Source organism: Colletotrichum phormii (assembly GCF_030913505.1).
Source record: "Colletotrichum phormii strain CBS 102054 chromosome Unknown BDP81scaffold_3, whole genome shotgun sequence".
Taxonomy (NCBI): domain Eukaryota; kingdom Fungi; phylum Ascomycota; class Sordariomycetes; order Glomerellales; family Glomerellaceae; genus Colletotrichum; species Colletotrichum phormii.
This window is the reverse complement of record NW_026851445.1, coordinates 850,254-875,697: the sequence shown is the minus strand read 5'-3', so window position 1 is coordinate 875,697 and position 25,444 is coordinate 850,254. Positions and strand designations below refer to the sequence as shown.

The following is a 25,444-nucleotide window of genomic DNA, read 5'->3' as shown; positions in this document are numbered from 1 at the left end:
CGCAAAATGCAAAAGATAATGTAGCACAACCTGGTTTCGATCCAGGGACCTCTGGGTTATGAGCCCAGCGCTCTACCCCTGAGCTATTGTGCTCAGGCTTGTTAGTGAAAATTCTAACGGCTTTGCAACTTTTATTCCACATAGTTGTGGAGCTGTGACTCACACACCCTCAACCAATCGCTCACTCCATCCAAGCCTTTGCAAGTCGCAACCACTCATCTTCTTCATTTATTCTACTTTACTTCTACTCGAGAAACTATTGCCAATTTGTGATAGACTAGCCATGTGTATTCAAAAATCACTCAAAATATCATATCTTGGACGCCACGTTGGCCTTGCTGCCTGAATCAGGTCCAACTGTCGGAATATGGGGTAGAGGTCCTTGAAAGACTGCACCTCGTACGGCTCGGCATCCGCGATCCTCGTCGCATCAACCCAGTTTCCATGTACAGCGGAACGAAGACCTAAAGCTGTTAGTTGTCGTGGCGCCAATAAGGCTAGATTTTCGGATAGTACTCACGGAAGGGCAGGATGACCTTGGCGACAACCGTTTGGAAATCACGCTTGTCTTGAATTATCTGCCAAGGAGATGAGATTACCATTGCTAGACAGCTTGAGGAAACCGTGCCTCTTCAACTTACCAACTCATTCCTGCCAAGCTCCATGTTATCCACCATGGTGACGAGGAAACCATCGGCCTCCGGCGCATCAGGGTGTCTGGGGCTGAAAGCTGGTTCCTGAACCAGGCAGATGGGGCTGGGCGAGAAGTACTCGACCTCGCCCGTTTCGTAGTCGACGCAGGCCAAAGTGTTGAGGCCTTGGAAGAGCTGGCGGGTGGGATCTTCATTTGGGTTGAAGCAATCGAGCCAGGTGATACGAGCTGTTGTTCGTGTTCGTTAGTACAATGCTGGTACCGTAGCTGTGACACGCCTACTTACTCTTGCTCATGAGGAACCGTTCGTCGATCCTTGGGAACTCGCAAGGGCCGCGAAGTACAATTTCTGAACGTTTTTCAGCATTTAATATCCTCACTGGGTGTTGTTTGATCTCTTTCTACCTGGGTCCGGGAGTTCATCGGATTCGCTGTTGGGGTCGATGCAGAATTTGACGTGGTTGACCGTAACGTCCTTTGGCTCAGGGTTGGGGCCGCGGCGGCTCGCTGTGATTGTCCCTGTAAGCCAAAAACTGTTCACAGAGTCTTATGATCAGGTATCACTTACGGAGAAAACTGAGCCCATTGTGCGAAGCAAGAGTCGTGTCGGAGTGCCTTTCATCGGCTGTCAGCTGTTGTATTGGAGCCTCGGTTATAATGCTTACACCTTCCCATCTTCCTCTCAAGATGCGCCCGTATGAATCGGCATCGAATTTTGATACTTGAACCAGCGAACTGGCTTCTTAAGGTCGCGTGGCACCAGTCCAAAATACGCGGGACACTCCTCATCATAGTACCTACTGAGCGTAAGCTTCGAGTCTCAAGTAGTTCTGAGGATCAGTCTCACCATTGATGGTTTCCTGGCTTCTCTAAGTCTTTAAGATCGATTGTGAAGGGCATCCGAGTGAGGACGATGTAGTTTCGCGTCTGTCAATATTAGTTACACGACAATGCATGGTTTTGCGGGTGTGATCGTACAATCGCGCAGTCGTGGAACATCCCTCCGGTAGGGTAGAATTCGATATCCCGTTGATACGTGAGCTTTCCATCCCTGCTTATGATGTAGATCGAGATCTATAGATGTTTCAGGTGCTGTTAATGATTAAATGGGAAGTCGCCATCTTCAATCTTACATTTGGGCTGTCCAGTCCTTCGGTTTCTTAGCCGAAAGCAATCAGGTCACCCGTCTCGGGATCAACCTAGAATGACATCAGTACCAAAACTTGAAGTTGGATCTTTGAGACTCACATGAGGATGCGCCGTGAACGCCTTGGTGGGATGAATGTCCGGAAATGGTGCGTGTCCAATGGTTCGTAGGCCGTCTAATGGTTTCGAAATCTCAGCAACCAACCCTTCACACATAGCTTAGAGTCGAACTTACTGGGATCGAGCTCGTATGCCGGCCCGCCCTCGCTCACCGCCAGAAGTTTGTTGGCATGCACCACGACGTTGGTGTTGGCCGAAGTATCGACGACGGCACGTACGCACGGGTGATGAGTGAAGGGGTTCTTGTTGATCCCGAAGAGGGATCGACCGGCCTTTCACTCGGCAACCAGCCGCTCTGTCAAGACATATTTCTGCTGGAAAGAGACTTTCCCGTCTTTGATCCGGAAGGCGCTGACGCTCCCGTCTCCGTCAAAGGGGATGGCCTTGGACCCATTTTCGTAGTAGGACCCGTCGTAATACTGGTCTTGAACCACCTGAGAAGTAGTTAGACGGAAGGTGAGAATAAGGTCAGGGGTAAATGATGTCAAAGAAGATGGGCTTACTCTATAGGAAGTGCCGTCTAGCTCTTTCGGGATTACTCCTTCAACCTCGACATCGTGGATCTTGACATCTGCCCTGAATGGACGTGACGCAGCAGCGAAATCGGCAGCCCTGACCATTTTGGTTGTTGTAGTCTTATCAAGCAAATTAAATAGAGGAGTCTAATGGTAGTGCTCAGATGCTTTGCTGGTTACTCCCTCGAAGCGACTACATCTCGCCTCGAGCAACTTTACTTTATAGTCAGATGAGAACCTGTGCCTCAGCGTTCAACAGGGATACAGTAACCCGCCGTCTCGGGTTCTTGAGAGTATTCATTCTGTCAAGTTGGAACGACCACATGTGGCTCCTTAGTCTGCCGTGAAGAATGATCATTGATGTCACTCACATCAATCACTCTATTGAGCGTTGGCCATCGCAGAGCCACATTGAAGTCACACCCCAGCAGAGCCGGTAAAATTGACACTAGAGCCACATGCGATGTGTACTTGGTGTTTGACCTTGCCCTGCCATGAGCCTTAGGAGACAGAAAACACCATACAAAGATTATCTGGTCAAAGAGACTGCGTGGGTTTCAGGGGATGTTCTCTCACACTCACAGATGTCATCTTCCCGAACGAAAACTAGCAGCAACTTCTCCATAAAAAATTGAAGACCCCCGAGCTTTCAACTGGCTATTCATTCTAACTTATGGGCTTGAAAAATCCCTTGTGAATGTGACTTGGCTATCCGCATGACAATCGGGGCGTGGCTCAGGTTCAACTTCTCCCTGATCATAACGCTTGAGGATGTTCATAGCTCTGAAGTCTACCCGCATTACTTCACAACGGTGAGTGACTGGCTCTAACAGTGTCGCGGTGTGCTTGAATGTTGCTCGTCCACTTAGATCAAAGAGTTTGTCAGCGGAGACGGGCAAGGTTGCAAGTCGCAAGTCCGTCAAGTCCGTGTGTCCATGAGCTACGGCGCCGGGATCTCCGGCCTGCCTCCGTCTCCTGCATGTTCCCCAGATCTCGGCAAATTAACACCCTTTTTGGCTAGTGAGATAGGGATAGGTTCGTGAAGGTACTCATGATGATGCTTCGAGTATTCAAGCAAGTTGGCAATTGCACTCTTTCCATCAGCAGTACCAGCTTTCTTTCTGGGCCGATTGATTCTCCCGGATCACACTATGATTGCCAAATGCCCCGTATGCGACTGAACTTTCACCAAATTCCAACATTTCAAGAGACACCAGCGAACACGTGAGTTCATCATTCTCTCTGTAAATGTCTTCTCTCGGCGAGCTCACCACTGACCATCTATTTAGACACGGGAGAGCGACCCTTCAAATGCGCTGTGTGCGGAAAGCATTTTGCCCGACGGTAGTATTCTCAAGCCGAACTTAACTGAGGTTTTGGGCTAATTGTGGCATCTTCAATCATCAGGGACGTCATGGTCCGTCATTGTCGAGCTCACGCATCGGCCGATGTCGCTGCCGGACCCAATTCAACCCTTTCATCCCCGTTGAGTGAAGCTGGAGAGCCGATCACCGAATGCGCCGGCCCAAGACAGCAAGGCTCAACATGCAGTAGGCTGCATGACCGAGACGGGCTCGGAGATGAGATTCCTAATTTCATGGCCCTCGACCATTCAACAGACCCTGATCCTCTCCCTCTATCGGAGAACTCATGGAGCATATTTCCTAACCAGACAGGCGATGGGTTGAACTTCTGGGCATCTGGGCCCGGAATGCAAAGTGATGTTGTCTTTGGAGCCATGCAACCGTTGAGAGGAGTCGCAACTCTTCTGCGGCCACAAACTTGTGACGCTTTCGATCCTCAATTCTTTCTCACAAACCTAACAACTGACTTGCCAACTCCCGATAACACTCTAGACTTGGAGCCGCAGTGTGGAACTGCACAATCAAAGTGTGAAAAGCTACGAAGTCTGTGCCCGGCCAGGCCATGTCGAGTTGCCCCCATGATGTCCACTCTGTGGCGTGACATAGCATCTCGAACGGACAGAAACCTCTTCTCGCAAGCTCCAGCATGCAAGAAGATTAGCTGCAGTGGAAACACACAGTATCCTGGCGTCAACACCATGAACGTGTTGTTTGAGAAACTACGGCCCTTAACCAGTTACAGCGCAGGCTCACGCTGTACCTGCACTTCACTGAGCTTCTCTTCCAAGAACAACGCTACACCTCCGTCTGTTCCCGGCTCATTGCAGCCGCAACAGATGCCCAATTATTGTCGAACGTGTAGCAGCTACTCCGAGCTTCTGAGCTTCGGTCTGGAGCAGTACAAGAGGAAGTTTCACCCTACATTTCCAGTGATACATTTGTCGACTTTTTGCGTCGACAACACACCTTCCACAATTATGTGTGTTATTTGTTTACTGGGTCTTACTTACTTGAATACGGAGGAGGCTGCGGCATTTGGTTCTATTGCTTTTCCAGTGAGTCGTCCCCTTGCCTCTTTGGTTCCTTTTTCAACACTGAAACTAACCATCCACCATTGAGCAGTTTGTCCTGGACCGAGTGTACTCGGAAGTTATCGCCAACTCCTTTGCCGATACCATCCTAGAGCAGAAAATGAGCATGTTTGCGACCTCGGGCCTTGTCTCTGCCCTCTTCATCCTTAACGGAGTAAGAACATCACTATTCCCTTCTACTCCAGCTATGGCCTAACACGTAGCCAGGGAACTTCGTCCTCCGATCAAATGCGACTGCTATACATCAACACTCTTACAGTAAGTAGATTTCTTCGCGCACTTTCTCAGAGATAAGATACTTACCTAATATAAGGCAGCACGGCAACACGGTCTCTTTGATACTGGGATGCAAAACAACCTAGCTCATGTGCTCTCAAAACTACAAATAAAGAAGATGAGGAGTGGATAGCATGGAGTCGGATCGAAAAGACTAAACGGTGAGATATTCTGATCTAGTGGACTTAGGATGAATGAACAATGATTACTGACTACGCCGCTTCGAAGAATTATCGTGCTACTGATACTGGTTGACGCTTGGTTCTCGGATCATTTTTCGACAAGCCCGATTATCTGCACGGGGAACATCAATCTGTTCCTTCCATGCGATGGAGGGCTCTTCTAAGCAACGACGGTCAGTGCGTGGATTCGACTCGGAAGACTAGACTCACTGGCCGCACACCCGCGCTTCTGCCTCCTTCGCGGAGAAGCGGAACTTCCGGTTCTCCAGGAGCCTGTTATATCATCCCTTTTACGGATCTACGACAACCACCGCACCTACCTCTCCGCCTGCGACGACGAAACGCTAGCTAGGTGTCACTATATCCCTTGGAAGTGCTTCGCGCTAGAAGAAAAAGGAAGGGAAAATACAGAACTATCATTGGAAATCATGGAGGTCTATGGAACCGTGATGGAAGATATTGGCTCCGACTGCCTAGTCACATGGAACTGGATAGGCATCATGCTGACGACAGACTGTTGTCTTTTCGAAGAAGCGGCGGGGCGGAACGGCGTCGAAGCCGCGAAGAACGCCACACCCAAGGTCAGGATCTGAACCCAGACCCCGGCAGCGAGGCGAGCCTGTCTTCACGCGGCGCAAGCTTTCAGGGCCACATCTCGGCGACGAACCCAAGACGGTGGATCATTCTCGGCTTCCAAGAATTTGTTCAGCGCTGCCCTCGTGCTGGCGTTGTATCTTCTCACCTCGCCCTCGGAAAAGAATGATAACAGCGGCTGCGTCAAGGAGTTTGAGTTGCTCTGCAACGTCGACTGGAAGTCCCTCGGCACCGAGGGTCTGTCTGATAACATTGATGAGATATCAAGCAGCGAGACGGGTAACGCAGCTGCGGACTTTATCCGGCTGGGAGGCCCTGTCTCCATGTGCAACGAAAGGTGCCTGGGTGGGCTTCGTTCCGCGCAACGGGTTCTTCTAGACTTTGCCAGTCTATTGGACGATATGAAGAAGTGGAGGATAGGAGATTACTCACGTCTGCTTTACATGATTTGTGAGAGCCTCGGGGACCTTTGTGCAAATGATGAGCCTATAGCCGGAGGTGGGACTGCCCAATGACACAACGCGAAAACTTAGGTTCCCGGAGAGTTATGTCAGACAAACAAACTCATGCTAAGCGTATCTCACAAGAAAATTCAAGGTCGACTCAGGGGAGTATAGTTCAAGCGTGTCATTGGGTAATACATCTGCCAGCGGAGATTCACCGTCTTCGAGCGGGTGCTGCGGCAAAACTCCGACTACGACTCCAGGCGTGTGGAGCAATCTTATCATCGTTATACATCACGTACAATGAACGACACGAAGTTTATCGATTCTGCTGTTGAACATCCTCTTGAGTTTCTTTATAAAGAGACTGAATCACCTTACTTTGTAGTCATTCATCTGGGTGTAATACTTCTCTTGTTGAATCCCGGGAAAGTTCAACTACCATGGCCTCCGGAAATTACACGATGGACCTTGCGAAGTTCGCGGCTAGCCTCACCTCTAAAGCGCTGCCAAAGAGCCTATACGGCTCTCTCCCGATACTCGTACTCGACATCGTCACCGCCATGCTGACCGGCATGGTCCAACCCGTCTACAAATCGTCAACCGAGGCACTCACCTCTATCCACGGCAACGGGGGACCCCAATTAGTCGCAGCCATCGACGGCACAGAAACCACAATCTTCGGCGCAATGTACCTCAACGGCATCGCAGCCGGTGCATTCCAAATCGAGCACGTCGTTTTGAACGCGCACCCGTCCTCCTCCGTCCTGCCCGCTCTACTAGTCTACGCCTCCACCAGGAACACAACCACCACCGGCGAGGACTTCCTCACCGCCCTCGCCGCAGGCTACGAAGTCTGCGCGCGCATCGGTCTCGCATCAGGGGCCTCGGTACAAGACGAGCGCGGCTTTCACAACCCGGCCATCAATGGACAACTCGCCGCCGCGGCAGCGGTTGGCAACCTCCTCGGTTGGGACGCCGAGACCATCGCGTCCGCCATGGGTGTCGCGGCGTCGAGCTCGGGCGGGCTCGTGGCCTTCCAGACGACGGATGCCAAGACGAATCAGATCCATCCGGGCCACGGCAGACCTTTGGGAATCGAGGCTGCGCTCATGGCTCGCGCGGGCGTCACGGGACCGCCTGATGTGTTGGAGAACGAGATGGGGTTCCTGCACGCCTTCTCGCCGGAACCGAACGCTACCGCGCTCACGGATCAGCTTGGTGATCGTTGGGATTGCGAGGCGACGACGGCGAAGCACTATCCCATGCACTCGAGATTCCAAACGCTCGTTTCCAGCATACAAGATTATAAAAAGAAGGATCCCTGGGACAAGGAGGTGAAGGGGGTCACGGCCTACGCCGGTCCTCGTCTCTTGCGGGAATCGCATCAGATCGCTCACCCCAAGACGCTGGATCAAGCACAGTACAGCGTCTTGTTTTGCCTTGCCGCGGCGGTGCTGCTGGACTTGAGCAGTCCGTTTATCTTCAACAATACTCTAGTGGGGAATGAAGCTGTGCAGAAGCTCTCAGGAGAAGTCATCATGGAGCAAGTTTATGACGACGAGAGGACAGAGGGCGGATATGTCGTTGTGTCGTTTTCTGACGACAGCACTGTCAACATCACCGCAACGTACAGCGGGTACACCGGGCTGTACGAAAATCCTGATTAACTTGAGGCCTTGGTGGATAAGTATAACCGAACTACTAAGGCTTTGATTGTGGAAGGCGGTGCCCAGTCCCTGCGCTCTTTGGTTGAGAATATGTGGATGGAAACAAACATATCTCATGTGTATAACGAGATCGTAAAGATTGGAGAAGATGCCCGCTTAGACTAGCATAGGCAGCAGCCAGCATTTCAGTCTCCTGATTCCAGAACAGCATCGGCCAAGCCTTGTCCGGCTCACAATCCCATCCAACACCCCGCACACACATCAGTTACAGTCACAGTCACACACACAATGGCCAACTCCAAACTACCCACAATCCTCAAGAATTCTTTTCGCCCCCCGGCCTGCACCTCGTGGACCGCCGGAGATGACGTGAGCGAATACTACCGCGGCTGGGGCTTCACCATCTACCGCACCGCCTACGGCCCGGCCACCGACGCGCAGTGGCGCACTCTCCTCGACGAGATCCGGGACCAGGTCATTTCCGAGATAGACTGCTACGTCGAGGCCGGCGAGGAGGACCTCGCCGCACAGCTCAAGTCCCTCTTCGTCCTCGACACTCGCTCCGACGCCGCCCTGCTCGCGGACAAGACCATGGGCGAGGTGCGCGAGATTTACAAGCAGGCGGCTGTGGCCAGTCGCAGCTCCGGTGACGACGATGACAACGACAACAGCCAGTCGCTGCCCCTCATGGGCGACAGCCCTAACCAGCGCGCGTTCCTCCTTGCTGATGCAGAGGTGCTAGAGGGCGTCGACCGGGACCCCTACTTCTGGGTCAAGTGCGTCGAGGCTGATTTCGCCGAGGGAGACTTGGCCGAGGCGTACAGAGCCCTGGCGTCCCGGGGGAGGGGTAGAGCAGCAGCCGGGATGTGGTCTGGCTGGATGAAGATGACGACCCGCAGCGTGGTCGATTTGTGTACCGAGATGCCGGTGTGCGATCTGGCTAGCATCGCGCCTGGTGCGAGATCCGCGGACAAGATGCCTGTGTATAACGGCGAGCTGACCGGGTCATCGCTAACGAGCAAGATGTCAAGCGGCAAGTGAGGCGATGGAAGGGGGGAGGGATCTGGGCCGTGGGCGGTTTGGGGACGATAAGTATAGTTCGTGGGGTCGACTTAGATGGCTATTTAGCACCGTCGACATCTCGTGTGGCTGGATAAGTCAAATTCAAAAGCGGGTAACAAAATACACAACAATAAAACCGCATGAAAAAACTAAACTATACAAAAATGCATACAGCGCTCCGAGACCCGTCGTCGACCGTCATAACGCCCGAGTACCGCCGCAGCGTGTCGATGACGCCCTGCACAAAGTTCCTCGTCTCGTTGGCCAGGAACGGGTTGAAGGACTTGCGCGAGCTGGCATCGTAGGTCGTTAATGGGGGCGTTCCTTGTATATGGTTAAGTGCTGATCATGCTAATAATCGATAGTATGGACTAATCGCAGCGGTGATTGTATTTTGGGGTCCAACATGCTGACACTATTATCATAGGCCTTGGAACTCTTCTCTAGTCTCGGAGAACACGCACAGGCTGCGGAACTCAACGCAATTATTGACAAGACTTCGACTGCTCGGCTCTACGTTCAAGTCGAAGAAAAGAGAGCAGTGGCGTATTCGTCTCTAAATGTACGGGCTTGATAAATGTTTTCCCTGTGGAAACAGTGACTAGGACTGACACTAGATTGAGAGCATTGCGGAAGCATATGTTGCCAGGGAGGCCAAACCGCAGAAGTTCCAAAAAGCACTCGATTGATTCACCAAGTCGGCCGGGACTTTGATGCCAAATGTAGATGAGGTATTCGCCCGGCTTTTTGAGGGGGATGCGCAGGAGCGGTCTGGGTTGGAGACGACCCATCTCCGGCGCAGATGAAGAGCATGCACGATGATGAGATCAGGGTTCGTAATAGTTGATGTTCTGTGTACAAGAAGAAAGTCATACTTGCCCAGTCATGGAATAATCGCAGGAATACCCAAAAATAGACAGACATGGAGGGAGACATTTACCACGGGTACCTAAACGACAGCCAACCAATCTTCACCAAAAAAACAAAACAGAAAACAACATGCAACACCAGGCATTCGCCAGTCGTCACCGACCTGACTACTACTCTGGCCCTCACCGGCTTGTCTATGGGAGAGCGGACGGGATCCCGAATTCTCCAGTGGGTATGGTCGCATGTGGTATTTGTGCGGTTGGTGACGATTCATATCCGCAGTTGCGCGTGAGTGGCCGGGGTTTCCTAGGTCGGGATTCACAGCAAGCAGTGCCTTGGCCACGGGAACCTCTCTTCGGTAGGATTCCATGTTCCGGTCGTACCGTTGAGCTGGTATACCTTGCTGACCGTCGCAACTGTGCAAGTCAATATCCCGAAGGAACCGTAGCCCCTCCCAATGGAGCCGGAAACCACTTGCTCCGGACCCAGCCCAGTAGTTCAAGCTCCACTCGATGCGGGTGCGAAATGCTGCTATCCTCAAGTCATAGTTGCCTTGGAGTAACCGGGGTGTCTCTTTCCAGATGACGATGACGGCTGTGTGAGTGTGGAGTCAGATTCTTGTCGGTGAAGAAGGGGTCCGCCGGTCCCGCCTTTTGGTCATCTCGGTGTTGACCGAGCCGACGCTTAGTCCTGTTGAGGGATCACTGAAGAATACCGCTCAAATTCCACTCATGAGTCTGACTGTATTCAGACTCCTGGCTGTTCCCCGGATCGATAAGCACTATGCTTATGAAGCTTGGCCGTAGTAGTGTGTAGCTGCTAGTGGAGTGAGTAAGACGTCTGTAGACCACTGGGTCGTATACTAGCTCCAGCCAATAACCCAAAGATCCGTACAACAAACCAAACTCTCAGCAGTTGCAGCAAACGTGAGTCCTCATTCCGTAGACAGCGGCTGTGAAGTCTTGACTTTGAGTATTGATCAAGGTGCCACCACTGCGGGCAAACGCTTCCAAAGATAAGACTTCACCAGAATAACGATATCCGCCGGCGCCGTGCAACAAGAAGACCTCCGATACCACAACATATAGACCACAATCCCGTCTAACATCAAAGACACCTGTCCCAACCCACGTGGTCGCATCCCACTCAACCCGGAGCGACACTGATCCGCGAGGCGTAGATCAGGGAAACAAGACCGACCGGCCGGGTTGCGACCCTACTGGAGATCCTTCGGTGCAAGGTATGTGAGGAAACAAAATGGAATCTCTCCTACCGAACAAGTGTCTTTGGGATGAACAAACAAAAACGTGCGCATCCTGCCTTCCCCCTGTTATTTTTAGTTTGGCTTGGAAGGACGAGAGAAAACAAGCGCCGGAGGGGAGGTCGGTTTGGCGGGTGGACGTTGCACAGCCGACATGTGGGGCCCGGGTAGCGGTCTCCGAGAAGCGCAGCAACCAATGAGAGAACATTTACAGCGGCGCTAGTGTGGGCTGAGCTTATTCGTGATTGGATCAGAGACCCGCGGCCGCAGGAAACGTTTCCCCCCCAAATAAACAAACGCCGACCAGGATTATTCAACATCCATCCTCCCATCCTGCTTCGACCTCCACGGTTAACCCCCAACCTCGTGGCCGATGTAGTCCAACGACCCAAACTCCGCGCTAGTGCTGACAACGAGATCAAAATTCCAAGCCCTGCAGCTCCCCCCTGTCAATTCTTACCGGACTACACTGCTCCCGAGAAGGAACTTTGTGAGCAATGGCACGCGGGAGCCGTTCTGTCCGTTTGTTCTGTCATCTTGAAAGTAGCGAGTGGCTTTTTTTCTTGCTGCGGACAGGATGAGAGTTGAGCCAAATGTTGGTCAAGGTCTAAGCCTAGCCGTCTTTCAAGACCATGCGGGATGGCAGAATTATGGACTTTGGTCGACGATGGATGGACCTTGAGGTTGGATGACATCCCAGATTAGACTACGCACCACCAACTTGGACTGTTCATGTTCGTCCCATCCGAATAGATGGGATGCCAGTATATAACTAGACATCAGATCCCCTTTTCATGGTGGCTTCTCTCTTGCATCTCATCACACAGTGAACGCATAGCAATACCATCTAATCTCAACATTCCTTGACTCTCATCTCCTTGTCTCCTCTCGACTTGAACTAGCACTCTTCGACATCGGTATCTCGAGCCAGCATACATAAGCAACAAGACTCCAAAATGTACTTCACCACCAGCTCCGTCGCCGCCACCCTGGCCCTCGCCTCCTCGGCCCTAGCAGCCCCCTACAACAGCCCTCGCGCAGAAACAACCACCGCCGCCGCTGCCGCTCCCACTCTATCTCTCACCCAGCAGCTCTTCCTCGCCGACACGTAAGCCTCCTCCCATCCCCTCACCCTCTCTTCCCAACTTACTAATAACCCAAAACAGCGCCGCAGACCGCTTCAAGCTCCTCCCAGATGACAAGCAATTCATCTTCGACTTCAACCAACCCCAACAAAACCCCGGAAAAGGAGGCGAACTCGTCGCCGCAAACCGCAAAACCTTCCCCGCCCTAGTCGGCACCGGCGCCGGCATGGCCGTAGGCCGCGTCGGCCCCTGCGGCATGAACACCCTCCACGTCCACCCCCGCTCCGCCGAGCTGCAAATCGTCGTCCAGGGCCGCCTCATCACCGAAATGACGCCCGAGAACGGCGTCGTCCTCGCGGCGGACGGCAAGACCCGCCGCGCCATCCGCACCGAACTCGGTCCCTTCCAGATGACGCCGTTTTACCAGGGCTCTCTGCACACGCAGTTCAACCCGGACTGCGGCGATGCCGTGTTCGTGGCGAGTTTTGCGGCCGAGGACTTTGGTACCGGACAGGTTGCTGATAGTACCTTTGCTTTGACTGACGATGTTATTGCTGCTACGTTTGGGCAGAGCATTGCTGGTGCGGATATCGATCGTGTGCGCAAGGCTATTCCTACCAGTATTGCGCTTGGAGTTGACGAGTGCTTGAAGAAGTGCAACATCCAGAAGCGTGCTTTGTAAAGGTTGCGCGAGAGAGATTGGGAGTGGCGAGGCACTTGACTGCAGGGAGAGAGAGAGAGAGAGAGAGAGAGAGAGAGAGCATGGCGTCATGCATCTGGCAAGCGAGCATTTGGTTTGACATTCGACTTATCGTATGGGCTTTGGGCGTTTTGCATTTGCGCTTTTTGTCATCCTTCACATCCCCGCCTTTCATCCCTTTTAGCTAGCTTTGCGATTTTTTACCTTCATTCGTTGTACCTAGATTTGGTGAGCACCTCAGTAGAAGTACCTAGCATCGTGGAAAAATGAATTACCCTGTACATACGCGAATGATTGGCCTCAACCCTTCCTCAAGACTCAGACTGTTTCGTGTGGCAGCTCATGGATTCCATGAGGCGTGAGCATCCATGTCTTGCCTCATGACACTGTACAAGCTCGCTGCCGTCATGCTCTAGCAAGCGCTATAGTAAGGAGCGGCTTAATTCTCCCATCTTGCTTCGATACGGCGGTCTGTTACCGGTGATTGTAGAACAGCGAAATCTAGGGTGGACAGTCAGGAAAGACGATTTGAGAATTGATTGGAGGCACCGCAATACTATTGAGCCTGAACGTTTCGTTGATTGGTTGGACTGGACCGTAGAGCAAGTGTCAGGCCCAATACGTCCCGATCGAGGTCTGAACTACCCTAGAACAGACATAAACGACGCTCGACAAGCCATCATGACATGTCCACATACTCCACATCACCTCCCCTTGACGTCGGGCAAGGCTCAGCCACACGTTCTCCAAGCACGTTCTCACATAATACAGTTCCCCTCATGGAATAAGATTTTCCGGTCCAAGATACCCCGCTTCCCCTCCAAGTCATGACCGATGTTCCATTTCACATAAAAGCTTCCTCCACATGTTCCTCGAATAATATAGTATAAGATCAAAATAATACGTGCGTAAATGGGTATAGATGAGAAGCAAACCGATCCGAAAGTATGTAAATGCCCCTCGTCAGAAGAGCCGAGTAATTAATACCCGAAAGAAAGCTTTGCCTGCTCGTGTGGTCAACACGAGAATGCTAAGACAATAAACACTAGACTGTCGCGATAATATCGCGGGGATTCGATGTATACGTCCAGATAAGTTGTAATGGATGAAGGTGCCATCTGTTACCGGCGTATATGCAAGATTTTACCGCATGGTCGTAAGCGGCTGGTTGAAATGAAGAAATGCCAGCAGCGCAAATGATACGTAGCAAGCGAGCTTGCCCAAAAGGTGGGAATAGGATATCCGACCGAGCGAGCTGGTTCCGAGACAATCGAGGTCGGATGGCAGCAAAAGGACGGCGCTGCGTCGTGTTGACAAGCATGGACGTGGAAGCGAAGGACAGGCGGCGGCTGCTGCTGCTGCTGGCTGGCTGGCTGGGGCGAAAGGAAGAATACGACTATCAACTGACCACAATCAGTAGAGGAAAGTGGCTGCCACAAAGGCGATGACGAGGCCGGCAATGGCACCACCGCCTTGCTTGACCCCTTCATTCTCCTTCGAAGTCGTTGCGGGTGCTGATTCTTCCGTCTCTGTGGCGGTGGCAGGCTTGGAAGTCGTAACATCGGAGTCGGAAGAAGTGGTTGTTGAGTTATCGTTCTCGTGGAACATACCGGCCATGACAGTGGGGGCACTTGATGACGTCGAGGAAGCGGAGGTAGCTGCGCTGGAGGCCTTGGAGCTGGAGCTCTTGACGGCCTTGGAGGAAGGCGCAGCGGAAGAGGACGAGGAAGGCGAAGGCGTCGGTGTCGGCGTAGGAGTAGGGGTGGGAGTAGGGGTGGGAGTAGGGATGGGAGTAGGAGTTGGTGTCGGAGTGGGAGTAGGTGACGGAGCAGCCGAAGACTTGGCGACCTTGATTTCGACCTTGGTATCCTTCTCGTCGTCGTCAGAGTCGCTTCCGCCGGATCCGTCAAGTGGGAAGACAATGATGCGACCCTTCTTTCCCTTGGGAACAGTAACAACGCAGTACTTGGCATTGCCGGCGCCAGTACCAGCCAGGTTGCTGTTCACCTCTCCAACAGCATTGGCAGAGGGGTCGATAGAGCAAGGAGTGCCATTGCAGCCGCCATCGGGGCACTCGATCCGGACTCCGTAGGCAGGCTTTGTGTTCTTGAGCGCGGAACCCTCCCAGATGGGGTTGTAACCGAGAGTGACGAAAGTTCGTCCCTGGCTGTCCTGGTTGGCTCCTGCGACGTAGGCAGCCCAGTTACCGACTGCCTTGGAGGAATCACCCCAGATGCAACCCTCATCCGTAACACCAGGAGGGTTGATGTAGTAGCTAGACGTTATTAGTTTCTTCACGTCCACTCAGATTCATCAAGGCGAACTCACTGAGCACTGGTGCTGCACCAGTAACTAGGGTCGGGAACGGCAAGAGTGATGGACTTGTCAATGACGCTGGGAATGAGCATGGCTTCGTTGCCCGGCAGAACTGTCTGGCAGAACGACAGAGTCTTGCCACACTTGTTGAAGACCTCAACGCTACCAGCTCCATCGACGCAGTAGGGAGAGCCTTTGATGGGCTTTGTCGCTTTACCATCAGATCCACAGTACAGACCACCGTTCTGAACTGGTTAGCCTTCGGACTGCAGTGGAAAAAGATGGCTAGATTCTTACCATGGACGAGGGATACGTGTAGGACGAATCGGGCTCCCATTGCGCCATGACTTTGCCGGCTTTGCAGGCAATAGGGCAGTAGCTTCCTTCAACACAGGCCTGATCGGGACTCATGGCAAAGCCATTGTTCATGGCACCAGGGACCTTGACCAGATCGCCATCGCTGGGCAAGCTGCAAATGGCCTTGCCGTCTGAAGTTCTCTTGATGACATCCCTCTCAGCAAGCGGTTCGATTTCCTCGTTGGGGCCCAGACCGGACTTCAACTTGTGAAGGTGGCGGTGAGAGCCATCGTGAGCCTCGGCGGGTTGGGCAGAGAGCAGGACCAAAGCCGAGCCCAGAGCAGCCTTCATAGTAGAGAGCTTCATCTCGGAAGCGGGGTTTCGTCGGGAGTCGACGTGGTTTCCTCCAAAGACAATTCAAGAAAGCAGGAGCTGATTCCTGGCGGTTGGCGCGTCGCGCAACGTGATGACAACGGCGGTCGGGTTTGGCGTCCGGATTCAATGCTATAACATGGAGATGGCGAATTGAACTAGCAACAGCGCGCAAGCGTGTTGGATTCGTAAAGAACGTGATGTCTTCGAAAGCGAATGACTAGACAGCGAATATCGGTATAAAGAGCGGAACGTCTCAAAGCAGAGACTGGACAAGGCGTAAGGATGCGGTGCAAGGACAAGAGAAAGAAGAGGAGAACGAGCGAGGGTGGAGGTGGCAGGATGGGTCGACGATAAAATGAGAGAGAGCAGCAAGTTATCCGGGGTGGGAATCGTTCAGCCTACTGTGGTAGGGGCCCATTTGCCCGTCTCTACTGGGCTTGCCGCAAAAGGCAGAGACTGATAGAGCCTGAGAGATGGGTTGACAGAACCTTGCGCGCGATCCTCCCCCTGTTAGCCAGAACGGGGGGAGAGGGAGCTGGGTCGACCAGGGCCATTTGAGGGGCGGGCGCAAGGATTCTGGCTGGTCATGGTGACATTGGGCAATGGGCGAGCGGTGATGCTTGGCTTAGGCCGGGGGCGGTTGAGGCGGACAAGCGTCGATGCGACGAGCTTGAGGAGAATCGCGCAGTCGGAAGAGTAGGGATTAAGGAGGCCAAGGATTCGAGGCCCGGGGGGAAATGAAAATGACATGGCCCCTCGACCTTGGACGAACTCGCCAATCAGACAGGGCCATCATCTCGGCAAAGCTTGACTTGTTCCTGGAAAGAGCCAATGAGAGACGTTGCGCATCCAAGCCGTTGCTGCCGTTTGGAGCCAAATGAAATGAGGACACCAACGCATGGTTCCCAACGGGGCTCCCAGCCGGGGTCGACGTAGCACTCCAGACTGCGGTACGTACCTGCCTTGAGGCATGGAAGGTACCTGAGCCTTGAGGAGGTATTCGTACCTGCATAAGTTTGCATTGTTTCCACACTCAACCAATCAAGTCATGCACAATTTGCCCATCTCCACAGAACATCCCTCAGACACCAGCTCTGATTGGCGGCATGGACTGAAACCTTCCTACCTAGGTATTGTGCCTTTTCCCATTTGCTGTCAGTTCGCGTCGCCGACTCGTCCAGATGGAAACTGGGAACATCTTCAGAAAACAGGGGGGCAGAACAGACCGCACCGCTTCGTTGGTCGGCTAGGGAGAGTTGCCTTTTTGGGCGATTGATGAGATGAGCTTGCTGGCGCCATTCACAATTCGAGCGCAAAGAGGTGCACTCGAGTGACTAATTGGCAGTCAGCGACCACCAAAGCTGGTGAGAGACCGCCGCTCGTAATGTCACACGCGCCTGCTGTCATCCAATCTTAACCTTCAAGCTTAATTCCACGTGCCGCCACGGGGTAAACAGGCTGTAGGTTGCACTGCATCCTACCTATGAAATACTCGAACTCGATCCAGACTCGACAGAATTTTCCTACTGCTTAGCAGTGCTTGCTGTCTTTAACCGACTGACTGTCATTGACTGAGACTGATGCTGTGCCACAGCCACCTCCTTGAACTGGAACCCGCATTCTAGTGCGACGAAAGAATGGGCGAGAAAAGACCGCATGGATCACGTCTTGGGTGGGCAGCGGGCTACAGGGGAACACAATGTCTCGGGCGACTCTCAACGGTATCTTTCTACCGCACTGGAATGCTGCAAAGCGCCTTCTTCTTCAACACACAACGCCAGTAACGCCACACGACTCAGCGGTCTTGCCTTCTGCTTCTGGAAGAAAGTCTCCAATTGTCGCGGACGGCACTCGCAATATCTAGGACAGATTCCACTGTGCCGAGGCGTCGCCGTGCCTACCTTACCTACCTTTTACTAGGTGGAAAGGTACGTACTTGCATAGATAACGCCGGAGAGTGGGCCATTCTTTCCATCTTAACCGGAACCCCTTTCGTGCCAAGACTTAGTAAGAGGAGTCTTTCGCCCTCCACGAGTCCACTGTTCACTGCTTGTCGGCGCCTCGCAGGCTCGCACCACTTACCGAAATGTGCTTGCCCTCTTTTGAACCTCATCCTCCGCCATCTTCAAACCTCAACCAGGCCATCTCCAGACCAAGACGGATTTCTCTTCCCTTTACGTATGCCATGTCGTCGACTTGCTGAGCATTTGTTGCACAACTCTCGAGGAAGAGACGCCATCCCTTGCCCATGTGGGCCGTTTTGCATGAGCCTCATGTCACGAATCCTCCTCCACCCGCAACTCACGTGCCCCGTGCTTTGTCTCTACCCCTACGGATAGAGACTTGACCTGGAAAGAGACCGAGCAACTTCTCGTCAAACGTCTCCATCTCCATCTCGCCTGGGTGAACGAGCCAACGGCAGAGAGCCTGTCAGGCTGTCTGTCAGTCGTCAGCAAAACCGCCGAACGCGATCTATCGACTGTGCCCGTGCGATAGATCTGGGCCTGTCATCTGTCGCCACTCCCTTCTAGGACACTGGTGACGGAGCAAGGAAATTGCGCCTACCAAATTGTGCGAGATTGCACCAGTGTTGGTGTGCGCGGCGTCCTTTCTGGACCAGTTAGCTTTACATTCGTAAACTCGCGGTGTTCGCCGATACGCTCTGTACGGATAGTGTTAACCTCCATTGGCAGACTTCCCGACACTTGCCACTCCCGAGTAGCTTCACGATGTTGAGCTGAAAGCTTTTCTCCTCGGCCAGCGATTTTTGTGCTCCTCCATCATCCATCCATGGATACATCTCGTATCCAAAGAGTGGCCCTCGTCCGTTGCTGATCATTTGCAGTATTCGGCGGGAGGAACCTGCACTCTCGCTCAAGTTCTGACCATCAACCGAGAAATACGGCCTGTGGCCAGATCACGCCACGCCCGCTCTGTTACTCGCTTGGTTTGATGAGTTGGAACTTGAGCAGCGCTGTGCCCTGCGCTAATTGCTACACAACTAGCTACCCTCAGTCTTACTTGAGCTCTTTAAGAGTCCTGTACTGGAGCAACTCTTGATGCATGTTTCGTTGTGTCGGCCCGCTCTAGCAGCGGCTCTCGTATGCCGATGGAGATCATTAGCCGGCCGACATCGGGTAGCGGCTAAGCTTGACTCAACAGACTAATCTCAACTCCCCTGAGTGTGCCTGCTGTCGAGTTTCCTGCGAGCCACTCGGTTTTGTTGTAAGAACAATCACGTCCTACCAACCCTTTTGCGACATTGTTGGTGACCTAGTAGTGCTCAATGACTATTAGAGACGGCGTTTGTCAATGATGGGATGGCAGCTGGGTCTCTGCGGTCGACTCGTAGGAATGTGGCTAACCCCCTGTGAGTTGAAGCGGACTAGAAAGGTCACCAGCAGCGCATCAGCATTGATTTCGCGGTCATCGAGCTAGTCAGGCATCAAAGGAATCATTGGGAATTATGGGAGGGACCGGCCCGTTTTCTCAACCACAAGTCCCGATCGAGGTCGAGGCAGCGCCTGTCGCTGCCTCGTCTTTGGGTTGCACGTTGTGGTATCAGTCAGCCATGACCATATCGGATACTGCCTTCTCAGTCAGCTTGTTCCCTTCTATTGATGATGCCAGTCGTCATTCGTAGCCCTATCAATGACTTGCCTACTTTTCTTTGCGCGAAGCTGATGAATGGTTCCGCTTCCTGGCGCTTCCATTCAGCAGGCCGATGAAGTAACAACGTGGATGAGCAGAGGACTACACGCACACGCCTTACATTCTCTTCTAAACTCCCGTCACCTGCAACGGTGGTCGTTCTCCTCCAAATATCTCCTTCCAGGCTACCTCCAATGTCATCTCCTTGAGAGCCGCGTCTATAAAGTATTCCATCGGCCTCCATACGATTCCAGTTTGGCTGATTGTTTCCCACGCCTTTGGGTCTTCATCGTCTACTTCCTGCCTGGTACTCTCTTGTACGTCGCTGTCCGAGCCTCGTAGATTCATACCGACACCAGGCACATACTTCCACTGTGACATGATGGTCGGCTGGACACTATACGCAACCAGATCCCCGGACAGAATCATCGATTTGATAACCAGATCGACTGGCAAATCGAGGTCCGTCGCCGTGCGCAGGAGAAGCTTGGCCGCCCCGGATCGGCTGACGGCGTATGCCGTCGTGCACGCTATGCCGCCCGACTTGCGGACGACTCGTTCGCTGCCGAGCGGGAGGCCGTAGTAGCTTTTGGGCCCGGCGGGGACGTGTTCGTCGTCGTATCTGAGCATGAGCTCGTGGTTGAGCGGGGTCTCTGCGCAGTGGCTGAGGGAGAGGATATCCCAGTGTTTGCTGTGCCACGGGTCTTGGGGGTCCGGGAAGACAAGTTGCGCCGAATCATTTGCTGCTGCTGCTGCTTGTTCACGTCTTCCGACATTGGGAGTTTGAGTAGAGTTCAACTGATGTAGAAGTGCAGTAAAGTGCTCGTGGAAGTTGGTCATGATGGTGCGGACGTGGATATCCCAGGCTGCATCGCCCTCCAAGATCAAGGCGGACGGTAGTTCCTCACGAAGCATATGATACCAGATCTAAACCCCATACGTTAGCTAGATGTGGTCTCAAGAAATACTCTAAGGGGGGGGGGGGTTCCTAACGTTGGCGTGAGCTCTCCAGCAACCCTTCTCAGCGCCTGTCAGTCTCTCCTTGTCATGTGTCGGAGGCATACCCTTATCCTTGACCATGTTGGCCTCGACGGCCGGAAAGACCTCGAATTGAACACCGGACAGAAAGGCTTGGATTGTTGCCGCATCCAGGAGATCGAAGCGGGTTGGGATGTTGATGAAGAAGATTTTGGGGAATCCGAACGTGCTGTTGTCTGTGACTTTTGAGAAGGGTACTGGCGCGGGTACGGTTTTACTCGGCTCCCTGGCGGATTGGTCTCCGAGTCGGATGGGAGAGTAGTAGGTTCTGGACAGGAATATGATGACGAAGAGAGTGAATGTGAATGATAACTTGACGGCCAAGTATTTCGTTGATAGCATTTTTACTATTGGTACTGAAGACAACCAGGAGACAATGGTTATGGTAATGCCAGTCTAGGCTGCAAGGGAAAAGGTAGCGATAGGACAGCGTTCAAAGTCGAAATAAATGCAGCTACTTATGGCTTCAAGCCCCCCTCCCTCTCCCTTGTGCCCCCAAAGTTACGAGATGTTTTCCCAAAATCCATCAGCTGGCGACAGTGCCAGAAGGGATGAAGCTAGATGGGATAAGGTTGGCACCTCTTTCTGCCATCGGCTACGACGAGACTCTTGATCCATAGGTGTATTCTCCGAGCAAGGAGGGAACCACGTATGAGGTCTTGTGGGTCTGACTTAGTCTCGAAGAGACCTCGATGCCCTTTGATAAGTAATCAACGATTCACATGGTGATTGATTGAAATAGGTGTACCTCAAGAGTGCCTAAGTATAGTAGGTGGATGGTAAAGTGCATGTAACTACGCAATGTATGGATATGTAATAAGGAGTATCTAGCCCCTTAGGGGGATAAAAGTCTGAACCAAATCGCTGGAAATCGTCGCATCTCTAAAGTACTAAGGCAAGTGGGGACGGCGCGGCAATGCCGTTGTTGACCGTGGTTGAGGTGACAAAATAACCTCTCGGTCTCGGTTATCAACTTTAATCACTGGGCGAATTCAACAAGCGCAGCTCGTCTTGGGTTGCCAGATACGCGTTAGAGTTCAACAGTTGATGTTCAAAACCAAGACTCTGCACCATGATACATAAGTATTCAACCTCACTCGTTGCTGGAACCACGAGCAAAGATAACCACAATCGAATTACTCTCGTTCTCGAGCCAGAAGAACACGTGCGATTCACGCCAACATCTAAACTACGAAGAATCATGTATGGTTGGTGTGCTCTCCTCATTCGTTGCTGGTCACCCGGAATAGGTTCTTTGGATGGCCGAAAGTGAGGTCCGCGGGGTCCGTGATCTACACATATGTGACCCCCGCGTCCTTTGCTAAAGCGTCTCCTAGGTAGTCAGCACCGATCAGAAAGCTGTGTGGCATAGTAGCATTTATTAGACATTGGGGGCTGATTGACGCAGGAGACGTAAGCAAAAACACAAGACCCTGGGCTTCTGAAAGATCTTAATTACATGGGTTGATCAATATGGTTTCGTCTTTGCCGCCACGGCATCAGGATTCAACTCACACAAGCAATCAATGAGTTTATTAATCATTAGGTTATTAGTCACGTAGGGCATCATTTATTTAGTTTCTGGCCGAGATCCGACAGTACTAAGGTTTGGTGTGGAAGACTTATTCGAGCTAGTCTGGCCCTGCGTCCCAATTGCCCCTGTTTCCATGAAGCTATTCTCAAGTAATAGGCTTCACTGGGATAGAAAGCCTAATAACACGAGCAGCTCGGCTTCTGGAAGGCGGTCTGTTCGATTTACCATATTGTCCGCTTACATGAAGCAAGTGTGGAAGTCAATCATGACTTGACTACTCCATCAAGTGGCCTGAAATAGGTACTTAAACGTGACTAACGTGTTTGACAGCGTGAGCGTTTTGATATCCGCTCATGTCGTTAAGTACGTGTCTCGTTGAAGGCCGTGATGGTCATGATATTAAGTAGCAGAGGCATCAACTTCACGTCCAAGCAACGCCTATCAGTTGGCTTGACATGAGACTTCTTGATCATCCGCGCTCGAGAGGGTGCCAATGCAAGACCATGAACTCAGTGTAATATGTGGGTGATGCTAAGTTTCAGCATCACACTACATGTACATGTAGCCTTTGAGCAAGGCTCTCGATATCTAGCTACCATATACAATCTCCTTGCAACTTCTTCATAACTGTGAGACTCCAATGTTCGTCCTGAACAAAGAGGTGAAAGAAAAACGATGTTGGTGGATCAAGAGATGGGGGATGAGGACGGAAGGGGCGGAGTGGAGCGCTTCCGAGAGAGCAAATCTTCCTTCTGACAGTTGTCAAGAATGTCGCGTCGCTTTTACACTCAGAGTGCACCGGGAGGGGTGACCTCAATCAGACCATACCCTTCAACCTTCTGGCACCCCTTGTAAACACCCGTCACAGTGACATATCCTTCATACGTTGGCAACTTTCCACCCAGCGCGTACAGCTCTTGATCCTCTCTCACACTCGAAACGGAGAGCTCAGTTCCATCAGCCAGGGAGAGGATCCAATCAAGCGGGTAGGTGGCACCCGACGCCTCGGAAGTATACGTACGTCCAGACGTCTTCAAAGACGCGACCGAGACGACATTTTGTACGCCTCCGTCGCGGATCGTCGCAAGGCCTCTCTGTCCTTCCTCCTCGTCCCAAACCCAGATGGAGAGGGGAACGTCAGTTCCATTGACGTTCTCGAGATGCAGCTCAAACCAGGACCAATTTGGCGGCGCGCCGCCCCATTGCCTGTCGTACCACGTCAAGGACTGCGCCATATCCACGACGACCCTCGTTCCGTTGACATTCAGCCAGCCTCTCGTCTTGCCCGCAGGCATACTTCATTCGTAGACCGTGGCATTCCCGGCTTTGAACACCCCGAGACCACCATTTAGGAGCACGGAGGAAGTTGATTCGAAAGTCAAGTCGAATGCGGTTCCGGGAACAGTGCTCCAGGTTCGCATCTCAGATAGACCGTCCGAGGGGCTCGTAGAGCCAAAGCCGTGGTCGGGAAACGACGCGTTGAATACACCAGTGTCGGAGTAAAAGGTTGAAGAATTCGAGAGTGTATCAAACTGAGTGTACTGCGATGGGTCCGTGATGTCGAGAATGGATGCCCTGTATAGGGAGAGGTCGGCCAGAAAGTGGGAAAGAATCAAATAGCTATGGTTGTTGGATCCGAGGATAAACGAAGACGACCAAAAGGAGGGGCTATCGGTCCCTTCTTTGGTTGTCTGGGTCGCTGCTATGTCGAAGGGGGTAGGCAACTGGTACTGGGAGATAGTTAGTTGAATTTTTGTACACCGACTGTGCTGGTGAATCTCACCATTTCATTAGGGAGAATGCCGCCTTCTTCAGGGCGAAACTTTACTCCACTAACAGCCAGGAGAGGCAGAAGGAAGAGAGCCAAGGATCTTCCGGGAGTCTGTAACATCGTGATCTTGGAAAAATGTATTTTTGATGATTCAAGGCTACTACTGGTGTCTTGAATATCCTCTTTACCCGAAAAAAACAGAGCATTTGCCCTCCTTATATAGACAGAGCCCTCTAGGCCAGCCCAAAGAACAACCTCGGCCACTCCTAATGAACTGCCTTCGAATCAAATGTTCCTCGAATAGTAACGTTTGAAAACTGGCTCATCACGCTTCTCAGTGGGCTACGGATTTCCGTCCTCTTATCATAAACACCGGGCGGGACTGCGCGGCATTCGCGATGGGTGCTCGGCAAATGCTACCCAAAGAGTACTTCAACTCCCGAATATGTTCAAGATATCTCGAACACGACCAATCCGAGCAGTTCGTAGCGTACGAAGTACACGTATTATGCCATTCAAAGTAACATGCGGAAATTCCTACCAAACTATCCATATAGTGGAATTTCCAACGCTATGCTTCCCTTTTAGAACCCTGTAACTAGGTACTTCACACAGTGAGGTGATTTGGCGGTTCCGCCCTCCTCAGCCTACCCCGTCCCCAGCCTTCTGTAGATGATCGGTTTCTGACCAGTAAATTACTGAAGAGACGAAATCCGCTTTCGAAGAAGTGAATCACAGATTATCGTTGTTTCGGCCCGACTGCACAAAATACTGTGCTGGGTTGAAGACATGGTCATACATACCTGTCCTTTGAGTACCTCGACATCGGGTGAGATCATTCTCTTGCATTACGATCAGCTTCTTATCCTCATGATACAAGCACTGGGCCATATGATCGAGGGATTCCGGGTTGTAGAGACCCTGATTAGACGAAGTCTCCGGTTCGATGTCGGGGTTCATTCTTGACCCTCGACCGATCCATCCTTTTGTCCATTCTTCTACTTTTGTTTTGTTCAAGATATTCATTCGTTCGTCTGGTCCCTGCTTCAGTAGGCAGGAAAACAGGGGATAGACGACGCATACGAGCCTCCTTGCACCGCCTATGAGCCAAATCATGAGCTCGCTCCAGTTTGCAAGGCCGCAGGATCAGACGGGATATGGAGAATTAGCATACAATGCGCATGCGCGGGACTTTTGGCCCATGTGCCGAGTGAATGGTCCATCTTGCTTCGTACTCCCTTGACGCACCGAGCTTCTTCGCGCCACACGGCGCCCCGAACGGTGGGGCCGAAATATCCACATCTCCGAAGGTTTCGGCAGGCACCCAGCCTGCCCTCCGAGCTTCCACCATCCGCAGCCCCCACACTTTCGTCTCTTGTCAATCAGATGGAACATGACCCTCCCGCCACTCTTCAAGCTTTCCAGCGCACT

General features: G+C 52.3%; 8 protein-coding genes and 1 non-coding gene across 9 annotated transcripts; 3 read left to right on the top strand and 6 right to left on the bottom strand.

Annotated features, from left to right (window-relative positions):
• Window positions 1-21: 21 nt before the first annotated feature.
• BDP81DRAFT_t75 lies at window positions 22-93 on the bottom strand. Its single transcript has one exon. It is a non-coding gene; the product is annotated as a tRNA-Met (tRNA).
• A 135-nt stretch (window positions 94-228) lies between these two features.
• BDP81DRAFT_457962 (carotenoid oxygenase) lies at window positions 229-2,538 on the bottom strand (the record flags this gene model as incomplete). The annotated part of the gene is made up of 16 exons (XM_060593352.1): window positions 229-256; window positions 359-464; window positions 521-578; window positions 642-880; window positions 939-1,001; window positions 1,058-1,159; window positions 1,221-1,267; window positions 1,375-1,449; window positions 1,500-1,579; window positions 1,631-1,726; window positions 1,786-1,802; window positions 1,836-1,851; window positions 1,901-1,974; window positions 2,034-2,160; window positions 2,206-2,352; window positions 2,422-2,538. The coding sequence occupies 16 exons, from the start codon at window positions 2,536-2,538 to the stop codon at window positions 229-231; spliced, it is 1,392 nt and encodes a 463-aa protein (XP_060449655.1).
• A 4,288-nt stretch (window positions 2,539-6,826) lies between these two features.
• BDP81DRAFT_390357 (uncharacterized protein) lies at window positions 6,827-8,053 on the top strand (the record flags this gene model as incomplete). Its single annotated transcript, XM_060587388.1, has 1 exon — window positions 6,827-8,053. One exon carries the CDS (start codon window positions 6,827-6,829, stop codon window positions 8,051-8,053), a length of 1,227 nt encoding a protein of 408 aa, XP_060449654.1.
• A 288-nt stretch (window positions 8,054-8,341) lies between these two features.
• On the top strand, window positions 8,342-9,094 carry BDP81DRAFT_390356 (uncharacterized protein; the record flags this gene model as incomplete). Its single annotated transcript, XM_060587387.1, has 1 exon — window positions 8,342-9,094. One exon carries the CDS (start codon window positions 8,342-8,344, stop codon window positions 9,092-9,094), a length of 753 nt encoding a protein of 250 aa, XP_060449653.1.
• Window positions 9,095-10,326: 1,232 nt separating this feature from the next.
• Window positions 10,327-11,310, bottom strand: BDP81DRAFT_417937 (uncharacterized protein). Its single transcript, XM_060589664.1, has one exon. It carries the CDS (start codon window positions 11,124-11,126, stop codon window positions 10,965-10,967), a length of 162 nt encoding a protein of 53 aa, XP_060449652.1. The 5' UTR covers window positions 11,127-11,310; the 3' UTR covers window positions 10,327-10,964.
• An 892-nt stretch (window positions 11,311-12,202) lies between these two features.
• Window positions 12,203-13,013, top strand: BDP81DRAFT_390354 (RmlC-like cupin domain-containing protein; the record flags this gene model as incomplete). The annotated part of the gene is made up of 2 exons (XM_060587386.1): window positions 12,203-12,354; window positions 12,413-13,013. 2 exons carry the CDS (start codon window positions 12,203-12,205, stop codon window positions 13,011-13,013), a joined length of 753 nt encoding a protein of 250 aa, XP_060449651.1.
• Window positions 13,014-14,444: 1,431 nt separating this feature from the next.
• On the bottom strand, window positions 14,445-16,010 carry BDP81DRAFT_446014 (beta-glucosidase; the record flags this gene model as incomplete). The annotated part of the gene is made up of 3 exons (XM_060592022.1): window positions 14,445-15,306; window positions 15,360-15,592; window positions 15,645-16,010. The coding sequence occupies 3 exons, from the start codon at window positions 16,008-16,010 to the stop codon at window positions 14,445-14,447; spliced, it is 1,461 nt and encodes a 486-aa protein (XP_060449650.1).
• A 3,789-nt stretch (window positions 16,011-19,799) lies between these two features.
• Window positions 19,800-21,050, bottom strand: BDP81DRAFT_390352 (uncharacterized protein; the record flags this gene model as incomplete). The annotated part of the gene is made up of 2 exons (XM_060587385.1): window positions 19,800-20,597; window positions 20,664-21,050. 2 exons carry the CDS (start codon window positions 21,048-21,050, stop codon window positions 19,800-19,802), a joined length of 1,185 nt encoding a protein of 394 aa, XP_060449649.1.
• Window positions 21,051-23,030: 1,980 nt separating this feature from the next.
• On the bottom strand, window positions 23,031-24,133 carry BDP81DRAFT_446012 (uncharacterized protein; the record flags this gene model as incomplete). Its single annotated transcript, XM_060592021.1, has 3 exons — window positions 23,031-23,522; window positions 23,553-23,972; window positions 24,026-24,133. 3 exons carry the CDS (start codon window positions 24,131-24,133, stop codon window positions 23,031-23,033), a joined length of 1,020 nt encoding a protein of 339 aa, XP_060449648.1.
• Window positions 24,134-25,444: the final 1,311 nt, after the last annotated feature.